Here is a 23,640-nt window from a genome sequence, read left to right as displayed (position 1 = left end):
TGTGGTTTGGTGAAATTGTGAAGGAAATCATTAGAGTATTTTTATTCAAAATGTGCTTAGCTTGGATTAATTTGCACTTGTAGTGAGAGAGATTAGCAATGGGTTACCCTACGGTTACAGAATGCCCAGAAGAGACAGAAAATTGGAGACAATATAAAGGGATGTGCAAAATGCAGCTAGAGGCATTAAGGGGGAGATGAGAGAGATAGAAGTGGTTTGCATTAACCATTAGCAATTAGATGGGATGCCCAGTAGAACTTAAACCTCTGCCATGGCATGTTAAAATGTTGTTAAAAATTTATCATGTCATGAAACTGTAATGAAATCTGGAAGAGAACGTTTTGAGTAACCCTGCTAACTGACAGAAAGAAAAAAACATCTTCCTTGGTAGGGCTAAAAACATACAGGACAAAGGCAAAAGGGCTAGTGTGGAATGTCAGTGCTTTACCACCCTAGGGACATGGAAAGGCATGACAAATGACAAAGCTGCCCAATCTTTCTAGGATGTTTGCCAAATCTATGACATGGAAGAAGAGAGTGTTGTTACTGAACTGAAGGTGTTTCAGTCTTCCTATGCCCTTTGTACCAGCATGAGGCTTAAATGACATAAAAGAAAAATGATGTGATAAATGCTACATGGCCAGTGACAGCGCTCATTCTACAAACTGAAGCTGATCAAAACCCAGTTTAGAAACAGATGTGGAGTTAATACTGTGGTGTTGTTTTCCTTATTTTTTGAGTCACCTTATAACATGTTAATCTTAATTGATGATGTAGCCTTTTTACCAAACATGCATTGTTGCTCTCTGCTGATGGGGGCTCATTGAATGTGTCAGGTACCCTTTATAGATGTTCGCCAGTGCCTCTGAGGCAACACATACTGACTGTTATTCTATGTACAATGTGTTGGTCTACAGAGACCCTTTGCAAAGGGCAAGTCAGACAGTGAACCATGACATCATACTGTACACGATGCACAGAGGTAGGGCAATAAAAACCTATTTTATGTGTTCATATTGTTCTCTTTTTTTAGGTGCTAAATGTGAGTGTGTTGGAGGGAGAACAGGTGACAGTAGAGGATACGGGTGGCCGAGAATCCTTCATCCTTGCCAATGAGTCAGTCTTGATGCAGGGCCTTGTACTACGCAGCTGGAGCAACCAGATCTCCATCCGTTTTCGTAGTGACCAACAGCACAACTCTGGATTCCTCCTGCTACATTACCAAGGTGAGCCACTGCCATGCTAACTACAATATGTTCACCATACATTAATCCTACAGCTGCTCAGTTTAGTTTTGTTCACAGTAGATTGGACTTGTATATACAGAGACCGTGTTACTCCAAAAAAAGTAGTAACAAGGTCTCATTCTTACACAATGTTCTGCTCTCAAATATTGACTGTTGAGCTTACTGTAATGACTACCACTCATTTTCATGATGTTCTTTTTTGTGTGTATCTATCCACTCTTTCCACTCTTGCCAAAAAGGAACATTTCTAAAACTGTTGATGTTCTCAATGGAAACCTCACTGTCATGCGTGGCATCCATTGTGGAGTTGTCAGTCAGTCAATCAATCAATCAATCAATGAGAAGGTCAGAACGCAGGAAGATTGTTTGCCAGTTGAATTTATACCTTCAAGCTGTTTTTGAGAACACTGAATTCCACTGTCCTGTGCATAGATTAAAACTATGCAGCATTAATAATTATACTAAATGTGTTCAAGTAGTAATTACATGAGAAATTGACAGCAGTAAAAGCTGTCAGAAGAAATAGTTAATACTGTATGCTGCTGTCCCAGGAATTCCTCTCTCCGTTGCGTGACATTGATCTTCCATGTCCACAACAATGTCTGTTTATCTTAGCAATCACACAAAGTGGCCACCAATTACATGCCCCATCGATTCGAGTTGATGGTGGAAGCTGGTGGACAAAACATTCATTCCACCGCATTACTGTGGCACTTTCATCAGCCCTAAAATGAAAGCAACCATCAAAACAGTGCCACTGACGTGAGATAAATCAGCCCGTCGCTGTTGGATGTGTGAATATCGATGTGTGGTCAGGCTGAATGATGACAGCGTGGGGTCAGTGCAGATCATACAGGGTGATGCATAGATGAGGCCAGATGGTGACAAATAGTTTAAATATATTACACTGTCAGTATGTGTACTTCTCTCCTTCAATTCTCCTCTTTTCATATCAGTAGGGGAGAAAATAATAAATATTACCCAATATAATTGCGTAGAAAACACATGTTATTCCAGATTTATTGATGTGCCCTTTCTTTGACTATTTTATGCTGTTAAGATAAATACGAAATTTTATATTATACCCATTGAAGGTTTGCTCAGTGTGGCCTCAAGTCAAATATGCAGCATGACTGAATTTACTGCTAGATTCTGTAGTGTCTGATGATGCTCCAGTACATATTTCTGTGCACTTACAACAACAACCGACATCAAATTTTAAATCACATTCAAACTAATGAGATGAAAAAAATGCATTGAGCAGATTTCTAGAAGACTACATGTAATGAAGACACAGATATTTCAATTTGTGTTCCTCTCCCCGGTAAGCCTGAGTATCACCTTGTCCTTTATAATGGTCTGAGAGAAATGTGATTGGACAAGCGTGGAGAAGGAGACAGAACTGTGGAGAGATGGATCCCAGCTCAGGGTAATTAATATCTGCTGCAGTGTTGGCTCTTCCTGCGATGGCAGACTGATTGATGTCTCTATAACATTAGCGGTGTATTTTACTGTTTATCTGTAGAGAGTGGGGAGTGGGAGTGTGGAGCACGAGAGAGAGGCACGCAACTTCCCTTGCACGTCTATATACTAAGTTTCTCAATAAACACACACACAAACACGCAAATATCTTCATCTACATAGAACAGAGGGTATTAATGTCTTAATTGTCCATTCAACAGTGATGCCCGGAGACAGCAACCGCAGCTGCACAGTATGCAGAAACAATAACATGCATACATGCAACTAAAAAAGCACAACTTATAAAATTAATTATTTAATCCTGAGATTAAAACAACCCTGTATGCACAAAATCAGTACAATTTGTTGTTGAAATAACGCTTAGAATTACTGTAACCTATTTTGCTATTAAAATAATCATAATTACAATTTGTCAGTTATGAGTTATAAGGCTCTAAAAATCCAAAATCTTGATACTTATTAAACTTATTTTACTTCCTTCCTTCCTATATTAAATGTTCTGCTATTTTTATTTTTATCTTCACTGAGAACAAAAGCACTGGGATGTTCTACTGTACATACTCGGTTTATCATTGTTATTGCAATAATATAGACAATTACGAAAACCTTAAAAGACAGTTTTATTAGTGACATTGACACTTATGAATGAGTGTGTTGTCCATGTCTAAGCCATCATCTTGGAGAGCTACAAAAAGATATAGGTATATGTGACTTTTTGAAATGATGGGACACGTCCAGGTCTGACTATTTGATCTAGAACACTATAATGGCAGTACTTTCATGTGACATGGTGTAAATATCCTTGGTTTTATGCAGAAATTAAGTATAAAATTTGATCAATTTACTTTTTTTGTAATAAAAATGATATACTGCAATTTTAACTCCCAAAGCATACTTCATGTGCAACACTGCCTGATAGCATCTTACTTTATCCTGTTAGCAGCACCGGGACTAGCGAAATAAACTTGGAAGTGACATTTCCACCATTCTGAAAGCATGATATTAATTAATTACAGAGCTTGCATGCAAAATAGTTAAGTTAGTTGGCTGAAAATATTAGTGGAGTAATATTCTGACTTTTAAATGGCTAGGGGGGGTCAAGGAATATTGTCATTTATTTAAAAGGAATATCATTTGTATGCATGAGCATTGTAGGTACTGATAATTGAATTTAACGCATTTGCACATGTAAATGTGGACAACCCAAGGCCCACTTCCCCACAATTAAAATGGTGCTTTATGAAACTTAAGTGATGAATTTAATCATTACCTTCTTGTTATTCACTTGATGGATTTATTGTTGCCATCATATCTGACCTCTTAACATAAAAATGAGCTTAAACTGTCATTTAAAGATTCTGTGAAGTATACATAAAGCATAAATCAGTGGCATTGCTGTTGGCACTGATGTTCTACACAGATTATTGATTGGCTGTTAGTAATAAGCTGTGTTGACAAGTGAGGTGGCCAGAGGACCTCTGCCACTGGCAGTAATCCACTGTGTGCCACAACTCTGTCGCATTGATGAGATGCCGCCTTTTCTTCAAAGTTATTTCTCTTTAATAGGCTTTATTGAGTAAATGACCATTAAAATTGAGTTTTTAACCCAACCACATAAATATCAATAGGACACACCATGGCAGAACTATGGTCTGGCTTTTTACAACTGAATCACTTTCTCAGAGACAGCATTATTGATCTTTCTTTAGAAGGTAATGCTTTGGTGCACAGCCAGGACATATGAGGCTTGGATACAGTGACAGTCACACTATCACAAGTCACCTGCTAACCGCTATATCAAACAATAACAATTGATGAGAGATGCCCGGTCATCAGCACAGGAGCGGTTCTCCCTGGAAACACATTTTATTGTCTAAATATGGATGTAATATATGGTGGATCATATTCTTCTAATATGCAGTACTGACATTAAATATAGTAATAATAAAAACTGCACATTTTTATATGTGTTACGTTCTGTCATAGTCATCAGGAAATGTTTTCTTTTCTTGAAATGATTTCCAAAAGTTGATCTTCAGCAACTTTTGACAGAGGACTGAACAAATTGTAATTCATTGTTGGATCCAAAGTGCAGATTTATTCAAGGACCACTTGAATTTCAGGTTGAAATAATATAAACTTTATATTCAAAAAAGCTAGTAGGCTTTTGTACAGGTGAACGACAGAGAGCGAAAGAAAAGAAGATAAAATGTGTCCCTCTTGAACTCTTGAGAAGGAAAATAAAATGGGAAAAAAATGAAGTTATAAAAAAATGACTCCAGTTCAGACGCCTTGTGATTATATATTGGTGATGACAAGCTACATATAAAAACAACTGTCAAACTTGAATCTATGCTATTTAAACCCCAAAGACTTTTTGCTTTCTTTTTTCTCTTTCTAATCTTTTTGAGGATGACTATTTTAACACAAACAATATATGTCACTCACAGATAATGTTAGCAAGAGGTACTGTAGCATTTATATTATTAATATCTTCTTGTTTTGACCTGTAATGTCAGTTTAATTGACATAAGGATTCATTATAATACTATTGTAAACTATTTCAGAGAAATTTCACATAGTAGTTTCATGACTGTTCTATCTTCCTCAGGTGTACATACAAAACATTTTTAAAAACATATGTCATGGATTCTTTTTCAAAATTCAATCTCTCTAATAAAGCTAAAATGTTATCCACAATGCTGAATCATACCAGTCTTGCTGTAGAACTGAAGGTTTACCTGAGTATTGCCAGTGTGATGGCTTTGTCTCCTCCACAGGGAAATGATAACTAAAGACATAAGTGCCACAGCTGTTTCCTGTGGCCCCGCAGTCCCATCAGCTAATCTTCCTGGGTGCCTGTGCAGTGGATCTATTATTTGCAATAGCAAAACAATCAGACTTTATGGCCCAGCACCACATCTACCGGAATGGAGGCAGCACGTAATTTAATACTTCAGGAATTGGCTCCACAATTTTTGCCTCTGGCTCTCCCACTGCATGCTCAATGGGGATGTAAATGCTGCTATGATAATGGCAATAACTAGGTTCATTGGAGCTAGTGATAAACTATGAATTGAATGGATGACCCAGGGGCAGTGTACCTCATCCCTGTGGCTCACTGATTTATTGCAGGAGAAAGGCCTGTTTCATTATGGTGGTAACCAGTGGCTTGTGTAAAAGAAAAACCTAAATCAGTAGATTAAAACATAGTAGATGGGGGGCAGTTTCACAAGCTTTATGGCCATTATGCATTTAGGGCTTTTCCCTCGAGTTCAAGTTCAAAGATTGATAGAATATCTAATTTAGCTCCAAGGTAAGGCTAGAAGCATCACTAAAATTCTGCTTTACATCCCCAAATGTCTGGCTGGATGAAAGCACTTCAAATCCAGTTTGCTGCAGAGTGCCTAATCTTTTTGTTGTGCCGTTTAACCTACACTTACTCAGCGTCTGGCCAGGCAAAGACTTCAAAACCCAAATTTATTAAAGCATTCATGGATGTAAACCAAAAAGCCTGTCTATCTACAAACCTGGTAGCTTTCCCTTTCTACATGTGGCCAGTGCTCCAGCTGTAAACTTATGATGTTAAGAGACCGTCTTTTTAACCCTTTTGTTATGGAACCCCTGTCAAACTCTACTATGAAATGTTGTGGTTGATATTTACTTTATCAGATCGGGTCAGGCATGAATAAACTGAAAAATAAACCCTATGGTATATGCAGATCAGATGTAAACATTTTTTGCTCCTTTATTCATGCATATAGAAGTGCACATGGCAGTGACTTATGATACAGTTCTGTGATGTTCAATATGATAAGGATCAAGCAATGACATCTGGGTATAAGCAAAAATAGAAAGTGGTGACAACTAAATAAGGCTCACACCAAACGGCCCTTCAGCTATGCAGCTGAAAATTGCAGTAAGTCCACGTTGTAATTCTGTAAACACCAAATAACCTTAATCATATTAACACAAGTAGATTAAGGTGTTTACACTACATGGACCATGCCTGATTATTATCATAATTGCTTTTAAGACTGCAAATATAATTTTGACGCTGACAGGTCCTCCAGTATGCCCTTTGCTTTGTTGTTTTCTCCTTCTATTAGCTCTTATTTAGGCTTTGCATACAGTCCATTAAGCTGAAATATGACGTGCAACTTGCAAAGTTTGAGTAAAGGTGCAGCTTTTAAAAGGATTTTGTAATTTTGTGGCTGCACAATAACGCCTTGATTATAAAACAAGCCATACTGGGTCCAATTATGTTGCTTGTTCTGTTGTTCACACATTGCCAGAAGTTTAAAAAGTTTTAGTCTGGTCATTAAAGTGCCTTCACTAATGAGGTAGAACAGTGTGGTTATTAGATGGGAAGAGAAGGTTGTTTAATAGCTTCCATTACAGACTTGGTTTGCTCCCTCCATTATCCATGTGAACATCATCCCATCTTACACCATTTATTTAAAAACAGGGACAGGACAACAATGCAAAGCAAGTCCAGGAACATTGATCTTACCCTGCTGGAATCACGACTCCCTGACAAACACTACAGAGGCAATTCCTCTTCAAGCTATCACACTGCGTGCCCAATACACTGTTCAACTGATCAGCAACATCATTTTTCAAAGTATTTGCAATGGACCACACAGTGATGTGTATCACTGTACTGCTGAAAACATGTCTCTGTACATTTGCATACTGGTAAACTGAAATTAATTAAGAGCTGAAGTGTTTAGAAAGAAAGTTGAAGGTTGATTATAAAGCATATCTAATTGTGTGGACCTGTTATTCCTCATGTTGTGGGAACATAAACCTGCCTCCTATATGAGGACAAAAAGCAAGTCCTCTTAATATACAATAGTGTCAGGGTGAAGACTTGGTATTAAGTTAAGGTATGGTTAGGGTTATGTTAAGGTTAAGGGTTAGGCAGGTAGTGGTCATGGTTAAGGTTAGGATACGTGGTCAGGAAATTAATGTATGTATATGAAAAACAGGAAGGCAAAGACAGAGCTTAACATTGTACCCAATTTCTTTGCACAAATAATGGCAATATCTATATTTTTGTTTCCCCGTTGATATCTAAATGTTGACGACGTGCTCAACAGTGGTTTGGAGGAGCGACAACATAGTCAACAATGCAACAAAGCAGAAGTGGGTTATACACGATGCAGGACACAGATGCATATGCTGTGGTGCCAGTTAACATTGTTGACTCTTTGTTTTGGCCAGAAATTGACATCCTTTTTCCCCATGACTCGATTATGCACAGTCAAATGAAACATTGAGTGCAGATATATTATTTATCTAGAAACTTGAGGTTGTCTATTTTACTCTGAAAATATCCCTCAGTCCTCAGACTGGTAAACACATATTTAAAATTGTGTTCAAAATGAAATGACACATAACAGGTCTGCTTGAGTGTTTCATCATAAGGTCAAACGTGTACTTTGAATACACGTTTTATATACATATTTGCACTTTGATTACAGAGCCAATAATTAGTAAATTCATTAACTGCGTTTGGGTGTAATTGCATTTACATCATAGCATTAACATGCTGTCACTTTTTAAATGATCACTACTATGTAACATTTTGAGCATCACAGGTTGCTCATTGAGCATACCATAGTAGCAATAATCCATTTAAATGTATTCTTCTGACATTACATTAACACAACCTAATTAGCACATTAGTCTTCCTCAAGGTAAGTCACTGAGCATTATTATAATGCATTTCAGTAGATATTTTGGCTAGTGACCAGCCACAGGTGCCAAAAATAGCACATTATACTGCGATAAATTTAACTAACTCCTCTGCTTTTCCCCTTCTCTCTAGCCTTTGTGCTGAGCTGTGCGTTCCCCAAAGAGCCTGCCGGTGGAGAGGTTTCCGTTACGCATCTGCACGCTGGCGGAGAAGCCTTTTTCCAATGTTTCACTGGCTACAGGTTGCAGGGTCCCAAAATGCTAACCTGTCGCAATGCAACCACACCTTACTGGAGTGGAAAGGAGCCTCGATGTGTGGGTAAGAGGAAACTGGTTCTTGGCCAGACACATGTTTGTTCATTAACACTAGAGGCGGTTCAAGGGAGCGAGGTAGCCCTTTCCTGAACTCCAACAACAAAACAGCTCCAAATGTAATTACACAAACCAAATCTCACTTATACTGTAGGTCTCCTTATACCTTCAGGTTAATTGGGATGGTGGCTACCTGTTAAAAATTTCATTTAAGTTTTTGTTCTCACTTCACGCAGTGAAATGTGTTTCTTTTTTAAACTAAATTGTTTAAATGTTTTGCAAATGCATGTTTTGAATTGTTTTCAGATTATTTAGAACCTGACAGGAGTCATGTTTAAAATTCAAATTTGCAGAGTTATATTGTAAGGCCTTTTCGCCCCTTTTCCTTTATAATACAGGTGAATTTGATTAACGAAAGCTTTCACTGGGTTGTCTCCCATCGTGTTGAACACTGAGGCCAAATGAGTGTGTTTGCGTGTGATTAGCAGCACAGGGAGGTATTCTTTGGAGAAAGGGCAAAACAAGGCCATTGGATCTGGCTGCCTTAATTAGAACTAGGCTGCATGACTATCCTTCTCCTGCTGGTAAACGCTCATCTGCCAGTCCCAGCCTTTCTCCATTCCTGCCTGCAGCTGCTCTGAACTGATAATGTTACTGCTGCTGTTTTGCTGTTCCCTTTACAAGTCCATCACACACAGTCACACGCTCTTAGACCTAGGTGAGCTGCCCAGTGTTGCCACAGTCCACTGGATACTGATGCAATCTATGCTCAGACAGGGACTTTTAGTCTTGTTACTTTTCTCATCTAGTCTTACCCTCTAACTCTTTGTCTCCTTTCTCTCTTTTCTCTCACTCTCATATAGCATCCTGTGGGGGAATGATAAAAAATGCCACCTATGGCCGGATCATCTCTCCCGGATTTCCTGGCAACTACAGCAACAATCTGACATGCCACTGGGTCCTGGAGGCGCCTGAAGGCCATCGGCTTCACATTCACTTTGAGAAGGTTGCTCTGGCAGAGGATGATGACAGGTGGCAATCAACCACATAATTAAATATATATTTAGAGCAAAGGAAGATAGAGTGTATGAATTTTTGTGTGTATTCAGCTAATAGATGGCACCGAGCTTTAAACTCAAGAATTACAGTATGCCTGTGGATAGAGCATTAAAACCCTCAAAGGCTTTAAATAATCCAAATCTTTAGGGAGTGACGGATGAATTTGAAAGGACCTTTTTATCATTTTAACAGTGCTCTATCATGCGAATGAATTGACTACAGAGGTGAGTGGTATGAAACAGCAATTGCATTAGATTTTTCTTTAGTAACTACTGATCCACATGGCTATCGTCACACATGGCCATTCACCTCATTACTGAGTGGTGGAGACTGTTATCCCATGTTATTATAGCCACCATCGGAACAGTGAGCATCTGTCAGATAGCTTGCAACTTCTTTTTTACGCTTCTCTTACCTCTCACTTACATCTCTTTTTAATCTATCGTCCTTTTTTCTCTCTCTGTGTGTTTTTAGGCTACTGATTAAGAACGGCAACAACATAGACTCTCCCCCTGTGTACGACTCCTACGAGGTGGAGTATTTGCCCAATGAGGGTGTGCTCAGCACTGGTCGTTACCTGTTTGTAGAGTTCACTACAGATGGGACAATGACCTCCACTGGCGCAGCCATTAGATATGAAGGCAGGTTGATTATGCAGATTGCACAGTTTGCAAACATAAAACAGTATACTGTATCTCATCACTTATGCATGACGCCGTGCATTTTTTGTGTCCTCAGCTTTTGCAAAAGGGATGTGCTATGAGCCATTTGTGAAGTACGGCAACTTCAGCAGCAGTGACTCCACCTACAATGTGGGTGCAGTAGTTGAATTCTCATGTGACCCGGGCTACACTCTGGAGCAAGGCTCCGTAGTGATTGAGTGTGTGGACGCACAAAACCCACAGTGGAATGAGACAGAGCCAGCGTGTAGGGGTGAGTCAACTGATTTCATTTGCTCGAGTAATTCTGAGACATTAAGTCTTTTTAAAAATGTACTCTCCACTGGAGAAAAACTTAGAGCAGATATGACTGACCTGAGGACCCGAGACTTTCATTCTGTGCTTGATCATTGCAGAAGCTTGTGAAGTATTGTATTCAAATATAGAGGACCACTGGCAGTTAACTATTACTTCTTAAGCTGCCTTGCTCTGATCCTTGATAAATTTTCTCTTAAAATTGTAACAATTTCTAATTTTAATATGTGCACTTGAAGGGAAGATTTTAGAAGTGCCTAGGATTACATGCGTATAATAATTAGATTGAACTGAACACTGCCACATCACACAGACTTTGCACCATATTAAATAATAATTTACCCCTGAGCCTTTCCTTCTTTTACAGTCTCCCTACACATGGCATGCTGATCTTATCCTTTCTGTCTTTGTTGACTGCATGGCCATTTTGCCACACAGCAAAATTGAAAAGCTCTCTAGTAAAGCTAGATATGAGAAAATTGAACTTCTGCTCCTTTGGGTCATGGTCACCACATGGTCCAGTGGTAGTATGCAGTTTCACAAGGTTCATGTCAAGGAGCTGCACACTTGATTTCATTTTTAAGCATTAACCTTCACTGTGGCTCCATCCTATATCACATGATAATGGTTCATGGGTCAACACACAGTATACATGCACATTGTGTAAATTGTATTATTTGAATGTGCTTTTTTAAATGTACATGTTACATTGATTTTGATGTAAACTATTCTGTTTTGAAATCAGTTACAATGCCTATTTCTCAGCCTGGGGTGTCTGTGTATGTTGCAGCTGTGTGCAGTGGGGAGATCACAGACTCTGCCGGTGTTGTGTTGTCTCCTAATTGGCCTGAGGCCTACGACAAGGGGCAGGACTGCATCTGGGGCATCCATGTGGAAGAGGACAAGAGGATCATGCTTGATATCCAAGTGTAAGAGACTGCACCCAGGTGTTAGACTAGGAATCACACAGAGGAGGTCAAAGAGGAGGTCAGATTGACTTCATGATTTAAAACACTGGATCTCCAGACACACAACACATGCACTCTCACTGGACATGGGAAAATGTTTCTCTGGTTGCTGTCACTAATTAGATTTTTTTTCTTTTTTTTTATCCTCTACATTAAGAATTCTGTGTTGCTTCCAGCTCACTCTCTGACCAGATTAGCCAGTAAGCCTCCCTGCTCCCACTTCCCTGGTGTGTGTCTCAGAGTTGGCTTTGAAATGAATATGCTCTGGCAGTGAAATACTCTGAGCCACTTATCCAGCCTTCCCAACAGCAATTCAACACACATTTAACACACATGTATATAGATGTCAAAATAAACACGCACACACAAATACAGGCACACTCTGCTACCACTTTACCGATACTCTTATATGAATGACCTCTCCGCCACATTCACACCTGCTTTCTCGTCAGAGCTATTGCTCTTAAATGAAATGTACATCACCTTTTTACCTTCATGTTACACTGTTTTTTTTAAGTGCATGCATTAGAATTCGCATCTTTTTCTACTTATCTTAGACAGAATTGTTTGTTTGCCTGGTCTCAGTGATTCCCACAACATTTTCATGAACATGGATCCTATAGAGAGCATTAAAAATACAGCATAAGTGATTGGTGCTATCGCCTAAAGCACTTGCACACAAGAGGGCGCAGAGAGGTTAAAATTAAACCAGCAGGAAAGCAGCCTGAGGTGGTAAAAAAATAAAGTGACTGACAATCTCAAGCAGAGGCTATTGTTAGCTATTGGTCATGCCGGTCATTTATTCATGCAGGCATTTGCACCCTTCCATTCTAGGTTCGATTTTCAATATACATAATTCATGTCAGAACAGTTTGACAAAATTGCAAGGTTCAACTATGCACATCTCAACTGCATCATACAACTTCACGTTTTGGTTACTAAACAACAGAGAGGAAAATATATTTTTCTCCTAACACCACCAATGAGCACAGAATGTTTTAACATATGGTGTGTTTCTTCTGTTTTTGTTATTTTAAGTCTCTGCGTCCACTCAAAAATGTGTTGTGCCTATTGTTACCTCAGATGGATTAGGGTTAGGGTTAGAGTTACTACTTCACTGTGCACAATGATGTATGTGTAGAGTTTGACACTAAAGGGCTGTTCTCACATCCATCTGTGACATCACATCTAGTTTGGAAGCTACTCGTGGTCCAGTATGCAACTTAGACAAGTGTCATGTAGAAACTTGAAGCCTCCAGCACTGAAAATGGACTTTTCACTAAAGTTTAAACTTTAAATTAAAAAAAAAAGATTAGCATATTCATAGATTCTGGATTTTTCAATGAGGGATAAGGTGCATTTGTAATTTTAAGGATAATTTGACTTTTTGTCAAAAAAAGTAATTGTATATATATTTAAAAAATTTGTCTGGAGGGGATCTTTAAATGTTGCTGATTTAAGTCCAAAGTATACTGATTGAAAACGAAATAGGACCAGGGATTCGTTTACAGCTCAGTAGGCATGACTGTTGCACAGAGTCAGAGGGTTTGGTGGACAGGTGGATGGTTTCTGTTCTGTCTCAGTTTTCTATGCTGTTGCACGACCATGATGCACATAATGCTCCAAACATTTATCTCTGCGGCTTACAGGGAATGAGATATGAGCCATCACTCAAATATGACTCACAGATCAAAGGGAATAATGGCATCTGAGGATACCAATAATACGTAGTGTCTGAGAGCAACACATGGGGTTTGTGTGACCCTGCTTGCCTCCCTGTTCTTTAGATGAAGATTAAGACTCAGTGATTAATGTCTGATGTTGAAAGTCAACCAGTGCACCTAGGGTAAAAAGATCAGAGGGGATTTTTTTTCTTCATGCAGAAGTAAACAAGTTTGATTTGAGGTAAACTGATTTTCATTCTGAGATCTCTTTAAAATTGTGCCAGCCTTAAATTTGTTTTAATCCCAGCCACATGAGGCCGCTCGCTGTAAATTAATGTTTGTGTGGCCAGCTTTAGTTTATCTCAAGGTTGATCATGCATGGCCTTCATGGCAGAAGAAACCCTCACCTCGTCTGATCCCCGCAGACACCATCATTACCCTCACGTCTGGTCTGCTCATCTTGCGAGTAGCGTTCATAAAGGTTCGGCCAACATGTGAAAGCGTGTTTATTTCTGTGTACCTGTTCTGCATGTTGAAGTGAAAACAGCTTTTGTGGATGAGTGCTGTCTCATTATAAAGGTGGGCACACACTTTTTCACATTAATGAGAATGTTTTCTGTATTATCATTCATCACTGTGCCTGTGCTGGCAATTACAGAGGAGCAGTGTGCATAATGAGGACTGATTAATTAATTTAGGCCAAACAGGAGGGCTGGCTCTTTGCTAATTAGCATGGAGCATAGTTCGAGCAAGAGATGGAGTCACAAGCTTACAGCTGATATCCCCACCTGTTGAACACAGCATACATATGTAACTTAGCATTCAGAGTGTACTGTATCTATAAACATGTTTCACAATGTAACATGATAAGAAAATCTGTTAAACACTAAACTGTTAAGGCTCTTTTGAGCAGACATGCTAGGTTTATAGAGTCCTCTTGTGGAGACTCTGGGCATTACAGCAAGCCTGCTTATAGAGTATGTAGCTGCCTGGACACTAAATGGTTATTTTTATTTGAACAGATAAGACATTTTTCACTGAGCAGAAAAATTCATATGCCAATGTGTGTATAAGAAGATGTAGAAGGTTGCCGTTTGAAAGCTTTTTCCATTCCATTGAAAGCAGTTTCCATTCTGTTGAGTTACTAGATATTTGCCGGATTCTTTTTGACTTGACAGGTCAGAATGGCACTACTGGTGACAAAGTGCCTAGAGTGTAGTACAAAACACAGCTGTCATTCCCTCATCTACAAAAAAAAATCGAGCTGGTGCCATCACTATGCGGAGGAGTTTTCCTTTTTCAAAAAGACCCCTGGAACTTTGCACACCCACCAAAGCCATGACAGCTCAAGGAGTTATTTAATTAAATGATACATCTCTATACAAATAAATTATAGATCACTATACAAGTGCAGCCTTTTATGTAAAAACTGACTGAAAGTTTTTTTTGCATTTGTCATCTTTTCCAGTAAACCATATTCCAGACTGACTTGAACCCTTAGCCATCACTGCTGAGTTGCTTGTTTGATTGTCTGACTGCCTGCCAAAACATACTTATTTTAGACACTTAGCAACATGAAGTGGCTGTCACAGAAAGTTTCATTTAAATGTATTTGTTTTTAAGGATAAAACAAGCAGTGCAGCAGTCAAAGTATTCTTTAGAACAGTAGTTATCCGTTTGCAACACACGACAGGAAATGACTGGAGGGCAAACCATTAAAAAAAGGAGCCAGGTGGGATGACATTTGGGTGGAGCGACTGCCAGTTTGCTGCAGAGATGGCAGCTGAGCGGCCTGTTGTGACTCACCACAGAGTGCTGTGTAAGTCTGGACTAAATGCACTGTTCATTTGGCTTCCGTGTTGTCACCAGGGTTTTGAATACACTTCAAGCAGACAGTGGAGCGAATAAAGAGGGGTCAGCGGGAAAATTTAAAACCAAGGTTGCCTGGAGAATTCTTGATGAGCTAGAGCGACTTGGGAGACTATTTAGGAATCCAGACAGGAGGAGAGGTGACAGCGTGTCAAGTGGGGAAGCGTGTGATTTGCTAATGCTGTCGACTATAAATCTGCTGTTTACGGATATGGCTGCAGTGTTGGCCTTGCATCTTGTCTACCATCACACTAAAATTCTTGAGCGGGAGCCAATGTGGCGTTGTCACTTGTAAAATAGCTATTGCAGATGGACATTTTTGCCAAGAGCATCTCCCTTGTAATGTCAGTTTTAAGGTGGACATCAGACAGAGTGCTGAGAGCTGCTTTTATTTATGGAAAGATTATAAAATAACTCAGAAAGGTGAACGGAGAAAAAGACGTTTTCATGCGTCATAGAAGACATAAGCAAGCGATTATGAGCAGGTACTTGGCCCTACTATTGCCCTTTAGAGAAAACCTGCAAAGTATTAAAGAAAACAGAACAGTGCTGTATTTTTGTGTCGGTTTGGTGAAATGCAGACTGGAGGTAATCACACAGCGAGATTGCCGACTGACAGATCCATATCACTCCTTCTAGGGTAGTCTGAATGCACCGAGGCCTATGGGAGGAGATAAGGTGAAATACAGTGCAATGATAAGGTGGAAAGCCTTGTTGACATGGGCAGCAGGTGGAGGATAGAGCTTGAATAGAGGTGAGGTGTGAGATGTGGAGATAGAAAAAGATGCAAACAATTTGGCTGCTGTGTCCCTCTATAGTCTCCACTGATGGACGCTGTTTCATTGTGACAAGACTGAATAAGATGAGCCTCAGTCTGTCCATATCTGCAGGATGTGAACCTCTATCCAGATACCCGCTAGACCTATTGCTCATAACAAGAAGTCCTTTGTCCATCATTGTATACAGCCACATAGTGTGTATCAGTGTGAGTCTTATCCAGTATGTGTCAGATAATTAGTTACACAAATACGTATACACTATGCAATGTAAGCACTATGTGGAAAACATAAACTGTTTAACAAATGTGGTTTTAGGATTGTTTTCGTACTACTTCAATATGCAACAGTGTTCTCATGGCGGTTTGGTAATGGAAAATTGGCGTTGTCATTCCTGTCACTTCTATTCACCGCAGCCGCTGATTGTTAGGGAATATGGAGGTATAAATTGTCCCTATAGCTGTCCAACTAACAGGGAGGGAGTACCTTGTCACTCTGCACCTCATTTCACTCTCATTCATGCAGCTGGCATCTATTATTTGTGTTTTTCAGGAGAGGCTGGAATTTAGTTTTGTCCATATTTCACCAGCAGCACACTGCACAAGCAGAGACTGGAACCCATTCATTCTGGTCATGTCTTTTGTTAGAAAATTGTTCCATCTAGGAGTCGTTTTAAGCCTGGACTAGTGCTCCATGAGTATACATCTTGTGGATATATACATTATTAGTTATTGACAATTATTAACATAATATGGGTTAGTTACTATATATTCGAAAAACAACTGCATAAATAAAATAATATGTTGTAGTAGGATTTGTTCCTAATTTAGTGAATAAAGCTGAAATGTGTGCATCCTGATGAGTTTAACACCTTATTTCTATGAAGGGGTTATGTGGAAGGAGGAAAGGAAATTCTATGGTGGTGGTGGTGGTTCATTTGAGTGTTTCTATTATCATTAAACTCTCTCAATCACAGATAATGTGATCCTACTACTATGTTTGTTCAAACAATTAAACATATTTAGTTAGTATTCAAATGTCAGGTTTAGGGGTCTAATCTAATGGGCTGAGGGGCGACCTAAGAATGCTGGAGAAAGGGAAGAGAGAGCTGCAAAATCAACTCCAATGCAATGCAAATACTTCATTTTGTATGTCTGTGAACCCGTGTTTCAGCACATTTTGCCTTCTTTCAGTTTAAAAAAAAACTTCAAGCTCAAGGACATATGTAGTGTCAGGCAGGTGATTGAAATCAGTGAGCTCAAAGGGCAATCAACTGAACATAGAAATAGACTTCATAGGGAGGTCATTTATAACAAAGATAGACTTTCCTGTCCATATTTTAGGAACTGACAAACTCAAAATAGAAAAATCAGAGACTAGTACAGTAGAAATGTATAAAAAGTTGAATTTGACATGAGAGTACATGATGCTTTTTCCCCCTTTATGGCTTCATACCAACTGAACTAAATTAACTACGAGGACAATAACAGTCTTGTCTTTTTTCAGCTTGCCGTAAACTTTACATTTCTATTAATTTTTTTTAAATCACAATATTTACAAAAATTCTCTCCACACTTCTTATGTAACTGTAAATATTGTATTTCACATGGTTGGGTACAGACTTTTAGCTTAATTTAAATGTGTGCACAATTTCTATTTGGTCATTTTTACTCTAATTTTCTATTATGTGTTAGTTGGTTACTAGAATGAGGACATACAGTATTATAGATGCTTAAAGGCTTTTGTGAAAATAGAACCTCTCTATGCAAGAGTTTATCATGTTGATTGCCCTGTGACCTCATTTATTTCAATCACCTGCTCTTTACCCTCTATGTCTCTCAGGCGATGTGTGTTTTTCTTTCCGTCTTAATCAAGACAATATGTGCTCATATTTTGACTTGCATAACTAAAAATATAAGGACTGCACTAGTGTTAAGAGGGTGCACGGCTCCGTCTTCCTTTTTCTGTTTACCTGCGACCCTGCTGGGAAAGCATTGCATCCTGTTCTTTCATCTAGAAATGGCAAACTGTCTCTGATCAAAAATGTATTGGTTAAATATTTTGACTTGTTCTTAAGTTTGACATCAACTATGAGCAAACAGAAGCGTTTATCTTTGAAAAGATCACAGCTTGATACTAGAAGGATGACAACACGAATATTTTTGCAAAATGACAAAGAAGTACAAATACAGGAAAATGATGGCAATTATTTGATACCAAGGGATTTGTTTACAACTACAGCTGTGAGGAGCCGGAAATAGGATTTTAAGGCATTCCAACTTACAATTTGCATTAATGCAATTTGCAGACACTGGATTACTGAAAATTATTTTTGAACTTAATAGGTTGCTTGATCATGCACTCGTGGGCAGGTAATTCATTGCTACAAAAGCATGATAATGTGTTTGAAGAATAGCGTGGTACTACTATTACTATAACTGTACACAGCTTGTGAATATTAACACAAAACAATCATAAAGCCAATCTGCACAGCTATTTTAAAACCTGCCTTAAGCCCCATTAAAAACTAGTTTCCCCTGCTTATTATATCAGCAGGGAACTTCCACTTTTGTGGCTTTTTATTTTTTATTTTTACCATTCTCCATCCCCTGAGCATGAATAAATGTCAAGCTTTACTGATGCTCTATAAGGAGGGCAAGGACATATGAATTTCCAAATGGAAAAAGGTTAATGCATTCGTACGTTAATCAGTGACAGCAGGGTTTCTGTCAAACTGCCTTGGCTGCCTTACAATGTATTCAATTTTATATAAACTGAATTATAATGTCCTACGCAACATTACATCTTTTATTGGATTTTATTCCCTTTTTGAGAGCTTTCATCCTTATTATTTTTTCTGCAATCCCGGTAGACACATGCACTGCATTGTTTTTTTTTTTTATGTAGGTCTAAGTACCTTAAAGGATCATTTGTGAAAACTGATGATTTCTTTACATTATTCCTCTGCTTATTTTTCTCATATTTGCAGATACACTTTACTACATATTCATGAGATCAATGTGTGGGGCGAAGAGACATAAATCCTGAATTATTTAGTGTTTACTTCACATTCGATCTATCCGATATAAACAGAATTTAAATTTTCTTCGTACTGTTGACATTCCCATATGTCATCAGCTTTTGCTTTCATCAGAAGATGCGGGTCACTTAACTGTTTAGGCTCTGAGCACTCTAGGGTAATCTGTATAACAGCAAGTTTCATTCATATCATCAGTATTGTAGAATTAAACTGTTTTTTTTGGTTTGTTATGTTCCTCCCAGACTCCATGTGGGTAAAAACGACCTCCTGACATTTTACGATGGTGATGACCTGACAGCCAACATCTTGGGCCAATACAGCGGCACACGGTCACACTTCAAGCTCTATACATCCATGGCTGATGTCACCATTCAGTTTCAGTCAGATCCCGCCACTAACATCTATGGCTACAATAATGGCTTTGTGGTCCACTTCTTTGGTAAGACTTTAGTTTTTATTAATTTCTTTATTTATTTATTTTGCATTGATTTAAATGATTTAAAAACTAATAAAACAAATTGATTTTCATCTCTGGTAAATTTCAGTCTATAGTTTTCTAGAATACCATGTGTGCTGCTGTTTTAGTGTAAAATTCCTTTTACAAGACAACAAGACAAGCAAGGAACCAAGCTACAATTTAAGAACATCAGAAATGGTAACAAACATGGAATATAAAATGTAACTCATAACTAGACGGCAGCAGGTAATCAATTAGAAAAAAAAGGTCTTTCTGTCTCTTTGTTACCTTCTCTTGCTGTGCCTCTGTCTATATGTCTTCTGGCTTATCCCAGGTGCACCGGATTCGATAACAACAAACACAGAAACACAATAATAGGGTACACTTCAACATCAGCTGGTTTTGCCCACTGCTTTGTGTTCTGGCCATGTATGCTGCAGTTAGGGAGGCAGAGATTGACTGGTGCCAAACCGCATGCTGCGTTCCTCCAAGCAAACATCACAGGCCTCTATTTACATTTATCTCCCCAAACCACTGCTGTTTAGTACACAGAACAGAAAATGTTGCAGTTGTACTCCCAACAGAGGAGGCTGTTACATGTTGTTTTCTCATCATATCTCCCTTTACAATCTAGGTCCTGTACCAACAAATGAAAATCAAATATGCATCATACAAGAGAATTTAACATTTAAGTATTTCTGTATTCCCTGTATCTACTGCTTCTTCATCTCTGTAATTATTAATTTTCCATTTCCCACTCTGTCTTTCCTACCGACACAACGCACACCACCAACTGCTCCAACATCCAACACCAACAGAGGTGCCGAGGAACGACACCTGCTCTGAGCTGCCAGAGATTACCAACGGCTGGAAGAGCACATCCCACCCTGACCTCATCCACGGCACCGTCATCACTTACCAGTGCTACCCTGGATATGAGCTGGTAGGCTCCGAGATCCTCATGTGCCAGTGGGATCTCACTTGGAGTTGCGATGTGCCGAGATGTGAGGAAGGTGAGGAAGCACACATCTGGTATTATCTCGAGTGAGAGTAAGACCTCATGTATATACTGTACTTTCAAAATGTCACAGGGAACACAGAGTAGATCATATAATACAATTCTGATTGGATATGTATATATAATCTGCATGTGTTATGTGGGTCGCCAGTTTTCAGAAAAGTAACATGTCGCAAAAATTAATGGTAAGCTATTTTTACATAGAGGAGAGATTGAAATGTCCGATCAGTTAATCAAAAAGGAAGCAAACTGCACATAAAAACAGTTTTAAAAATACACTAAATACTGTGTTAAAACACACTGGTATGGGATGGAGGCTGATAATATACAGGGAAAAGAAAAAATAGCAGCAAATTCACCATAGTAATCAGTACAATACAAGGTGGGTCATATTTTGATTGGCATCAAGCCCTTAACACCTGTAGTGTCTGTCAACTTCTGATGAGCATGTACTTATGATCCTCCATGACAGCAGTACTTGCAACTTTGTTAACTCAGTAAGTGTGCTTACAACAACCATTATAACCTTTTCTGTTGATGTTTACTTTCTCTAGTTCTGTTAAGTACTGTACATGTTAACAGGGCCATTTAGGAATTATTGTGAATGGTGTGTAATTATCCTGTGTGGTGTTTAAACAGATCCTTACAATACAGCTGTATATAAATGTACCTGTTCATTTATCACAGAGTAATGACAATAATTATTTTGTTTGTTTGTTAAAAATATACAGATGAGAGACAAATCGAAGGAAAAACTGGTACAAGTCTGAATGTTTGACCCCTACAGTGAGGGGGTCCGGGGGCTCTGTTATGCTGTGGAGGGCATTTTGCTGGCATGGTTTGGGTCCATTTTTCCTTAAGAGTGAAGGGTCACTGCAAATAAATACAAAGTTGTTCGGAGTGATCACCTTTATGCTATGATTAAACATTTCTGTCATGATGGGAGTGGTCCCTTTCAGGATGCCCTCATCCAAAGGGCTTGAGGGGTCACATGAGGGGAATGGTTTGATCAGAATGAAAATGATGTGAATCATATGCTATGGCCTTCATAGTCACCAGATCTCAATTGAAAATATGTGGAAGATTTTGGACCAATTATTCACTACCATCATCAAAACAAAAAATGAGGGAATATTTTTTGTAAGAATGGTGTTCATCCTTCCAGTAGAGTTAAAACACTAAAGATTTGTCACCTGTCTATATGTTTTATTAGTCTACCACTTTGACTGCAAAAGATATATAAATGAGAAATACATGACCATCATCATTTGTTTCTGTGCTGCACTAGTCATGACATGTCAGGACCCTGGAAATGTGGAGCACAGTCGTAAAGTGATCGTAGGCAGCCGCTTCTCAGTTGGATCGACAGTGCAGTTTATCTGTAATAAAGGCTACATCTTATCGGGCAGCAGCGTCCTCACCTGCTACAACCGAGATTCAGCCAAACCAAAGTGGAACGAGAGGCTGCCCAAGTGTGTCCGTAAGTCACACAAGTCAGAAACACACACATACAGTATGCATGTGCCTAGCTATACTTGTAAACTTGTTTCTTAAACGGATGTGTCCTAATTTGATACATCTTTGAAGACCTTTCTTAACCTTTATGTGTCTCAATCTGTTGTCAGTGGTTTTACTGTTAAAAATGATTCCTACAATTACTTTTATGACAACAGATATTGTCCTAACTGTATATCCCTTCAGCTGAAAAGTACGAGCCATGCAGAAACCCTGGTGCTGCCTCCACCAGTGTACAGAGCTCTGAAAAGGCCTTCTACCAAGCAGGAGAGATTCTGACCTTCTCCTGCCACCCAGGCTACGAGCTACAGGGTGGGTCCACCATCTACTGCATCCCTGGACACCCGTCACAGTGGAACAGCACTCCCCCTGCTTGTCGAGGTAAATCATGTCTACACACTGTAGCAAACTAACAAATTTCACAGTTGTCACGACATGGAAACACTATTTTTACTATATACTTTAGTGTAATGTATGTACTGTTTGTTTGTGTACCACAATTATGAGCCAATCACTGACTGAACCATATTTGTTTCTTTGTAGCATCCTCAACTCAATATGTGAACGAACGAAGGCTGGATGGTGAGTTGTATTAAAAAGATTGCAGTATCAATAAATCAATGTTTCTTTTCTGTATTTTCTCATATTTTTCTGTGTGTGCTCTCCTTCTAGTTGTTAATATGGATTACAGCATGGAGGGAACCAATATTGCCCTTGCTGTTTTTATTCCAACTGCAATCATCTTAGTGGTTGTACTTGGGATTTATGTCTACTTTGCAAAGTAAGTGGTTAAGTTAAAACTTTACACATTACACTTTTCCAATCACATGAGCCTTTACATGATGTTTTCTCTTTCTCTACTCTTTGACCAGACTCCAGGGGAAGTCTATCAGAATGCCAACGTCCTCGCCACCATATGATAACATGACAGAAGAGTCAGCTTTTGACAACCCTATATATGAGAGCGGAGTAAGTACAGATGTCATGAGCATGCAAGATGTGGACTCACAGAACACCAGTGTGCTGTCCTGATCCTTTCCCATCTGGCCGTCCTCCTGTCGTCATCTCATGTTTCCCCAGCAGAGGGCACTCTCCACCTCATCTTTCATCACCATATCTACCATCTGTAAGCAAAAAAAGAACAGTGCTCTTAACTAAAGATGTTGCTACAAAGCAACATCTGATGTACTCTGAGATCACAGCTCATTTTTCATCCTGGATTTCCATTCTTTATCCACTTGGAGGAGAGAGAGTGTCATGTTAGACTAGTACATCATTGACATTGTGGTTTGTCATGTCTTACCCATGTTTTTTGCATTGTGTCATGTTGCATGCTGCAATCACATCAAGTGTGTAAATGCACATTTGCTAGTCTACACTGCTTGGCACGAGATGCAGTTTAAAAACGTACATGCAAAAAGTCAATTCATAAAACGATGTTAATTAGGTTACTGATGAATTGAGGTGTTATATTTTTCATACAGCATTAATTATGCATGACTTCTACTTATTTCAAATGAATAACTTCCATATATCTGTAGGATCAAAGCAGGCTGCAT

The 23,640-nt window shown here is 38.9% G+C and overlaps 1 protein-coding gene across 1 annotated transcript in view; it reads left to right on the top strand.

Moving 5' to 3' along the window:
• The window catches only part of LOC133993866 (seizure protein 6 homolog), an 82,207-nt gene extending 58,829 nt beyond the window's left edge, over positions 1 to 23,378 (top strand). Inside the window, exons 4-16 of the mRNA XM_062432969.1 lie at positions 1,034 to 1,226; positions 8,563 to 8,748; positions 9,605 to 9,773; positions 10,275 to 10,441; positions 10,539 to 10,733; positions 11,565 to 11,703; positions 19,334 to 19,530; positions 20,367 to 20,561; positions 21,855 to 22,046; positions 22,268 to 22,462; positions 22,625 to 22,663; positions 22,754 to 22,862; positions 22,954 to 23,378. Of these exons, the coding sequence (XP_062288953.1) occupies positions 1,034 to 1,226; positions 8,563 to 8,748; positions 9,605 to 9,773; positions 10,275 to 10,441; positions 10,539 to 10,733; positions 11,565 to 11,703; positions 19,334 to 19,530; positions 20,367 to 20,561; positions 21,855 to 22,046; positions 22,268 to 22,462; positions 22,625 to 22,663; positions 22,754 to 22,862; positions 22,954 to 23,113 (2,136 nt within the window). The 3' untranslated portion in view covers positions 23,114 to 23,378. The remainder of the gene's footprint in view (positions 1 to 1,033; positions 1,227 to 8,562; positions 8,749 to 9,604; positions 9,774 to 10,274; positions 10,442 to 10,538; positions 10,734 to 11,564; positions 11,704 to 19,333; positions 19,531 to 20,366; positions 20,562 to 21,854; positions 22,047 to 22,267; positions 22,463 to 22,624; positions 22,664 to 22,753; positions 22,863 to 22,953) is intronic.
• The last annotated feature ends 262 nt before the right edge of the window (positions 23,379 to 23,640 follow it).

This window comes from Scomber scombrus, chromosome 14, assembly GCF_963691925.1.
Source record: "Scomber scombrus chromosome 14, fScoSco1.1, whole genome shotgun sequence".
Classification (NCBI taxonomy): domain Eukaryota; kingdom Metazoa; phylum Chordata; class Actinopteri; order Scombriformes; family Scombridae; genus Scomber; species Scomber scombrus.
This window is presented reverse-complemented; position numbering and strand designations above follow the sequence as displayed.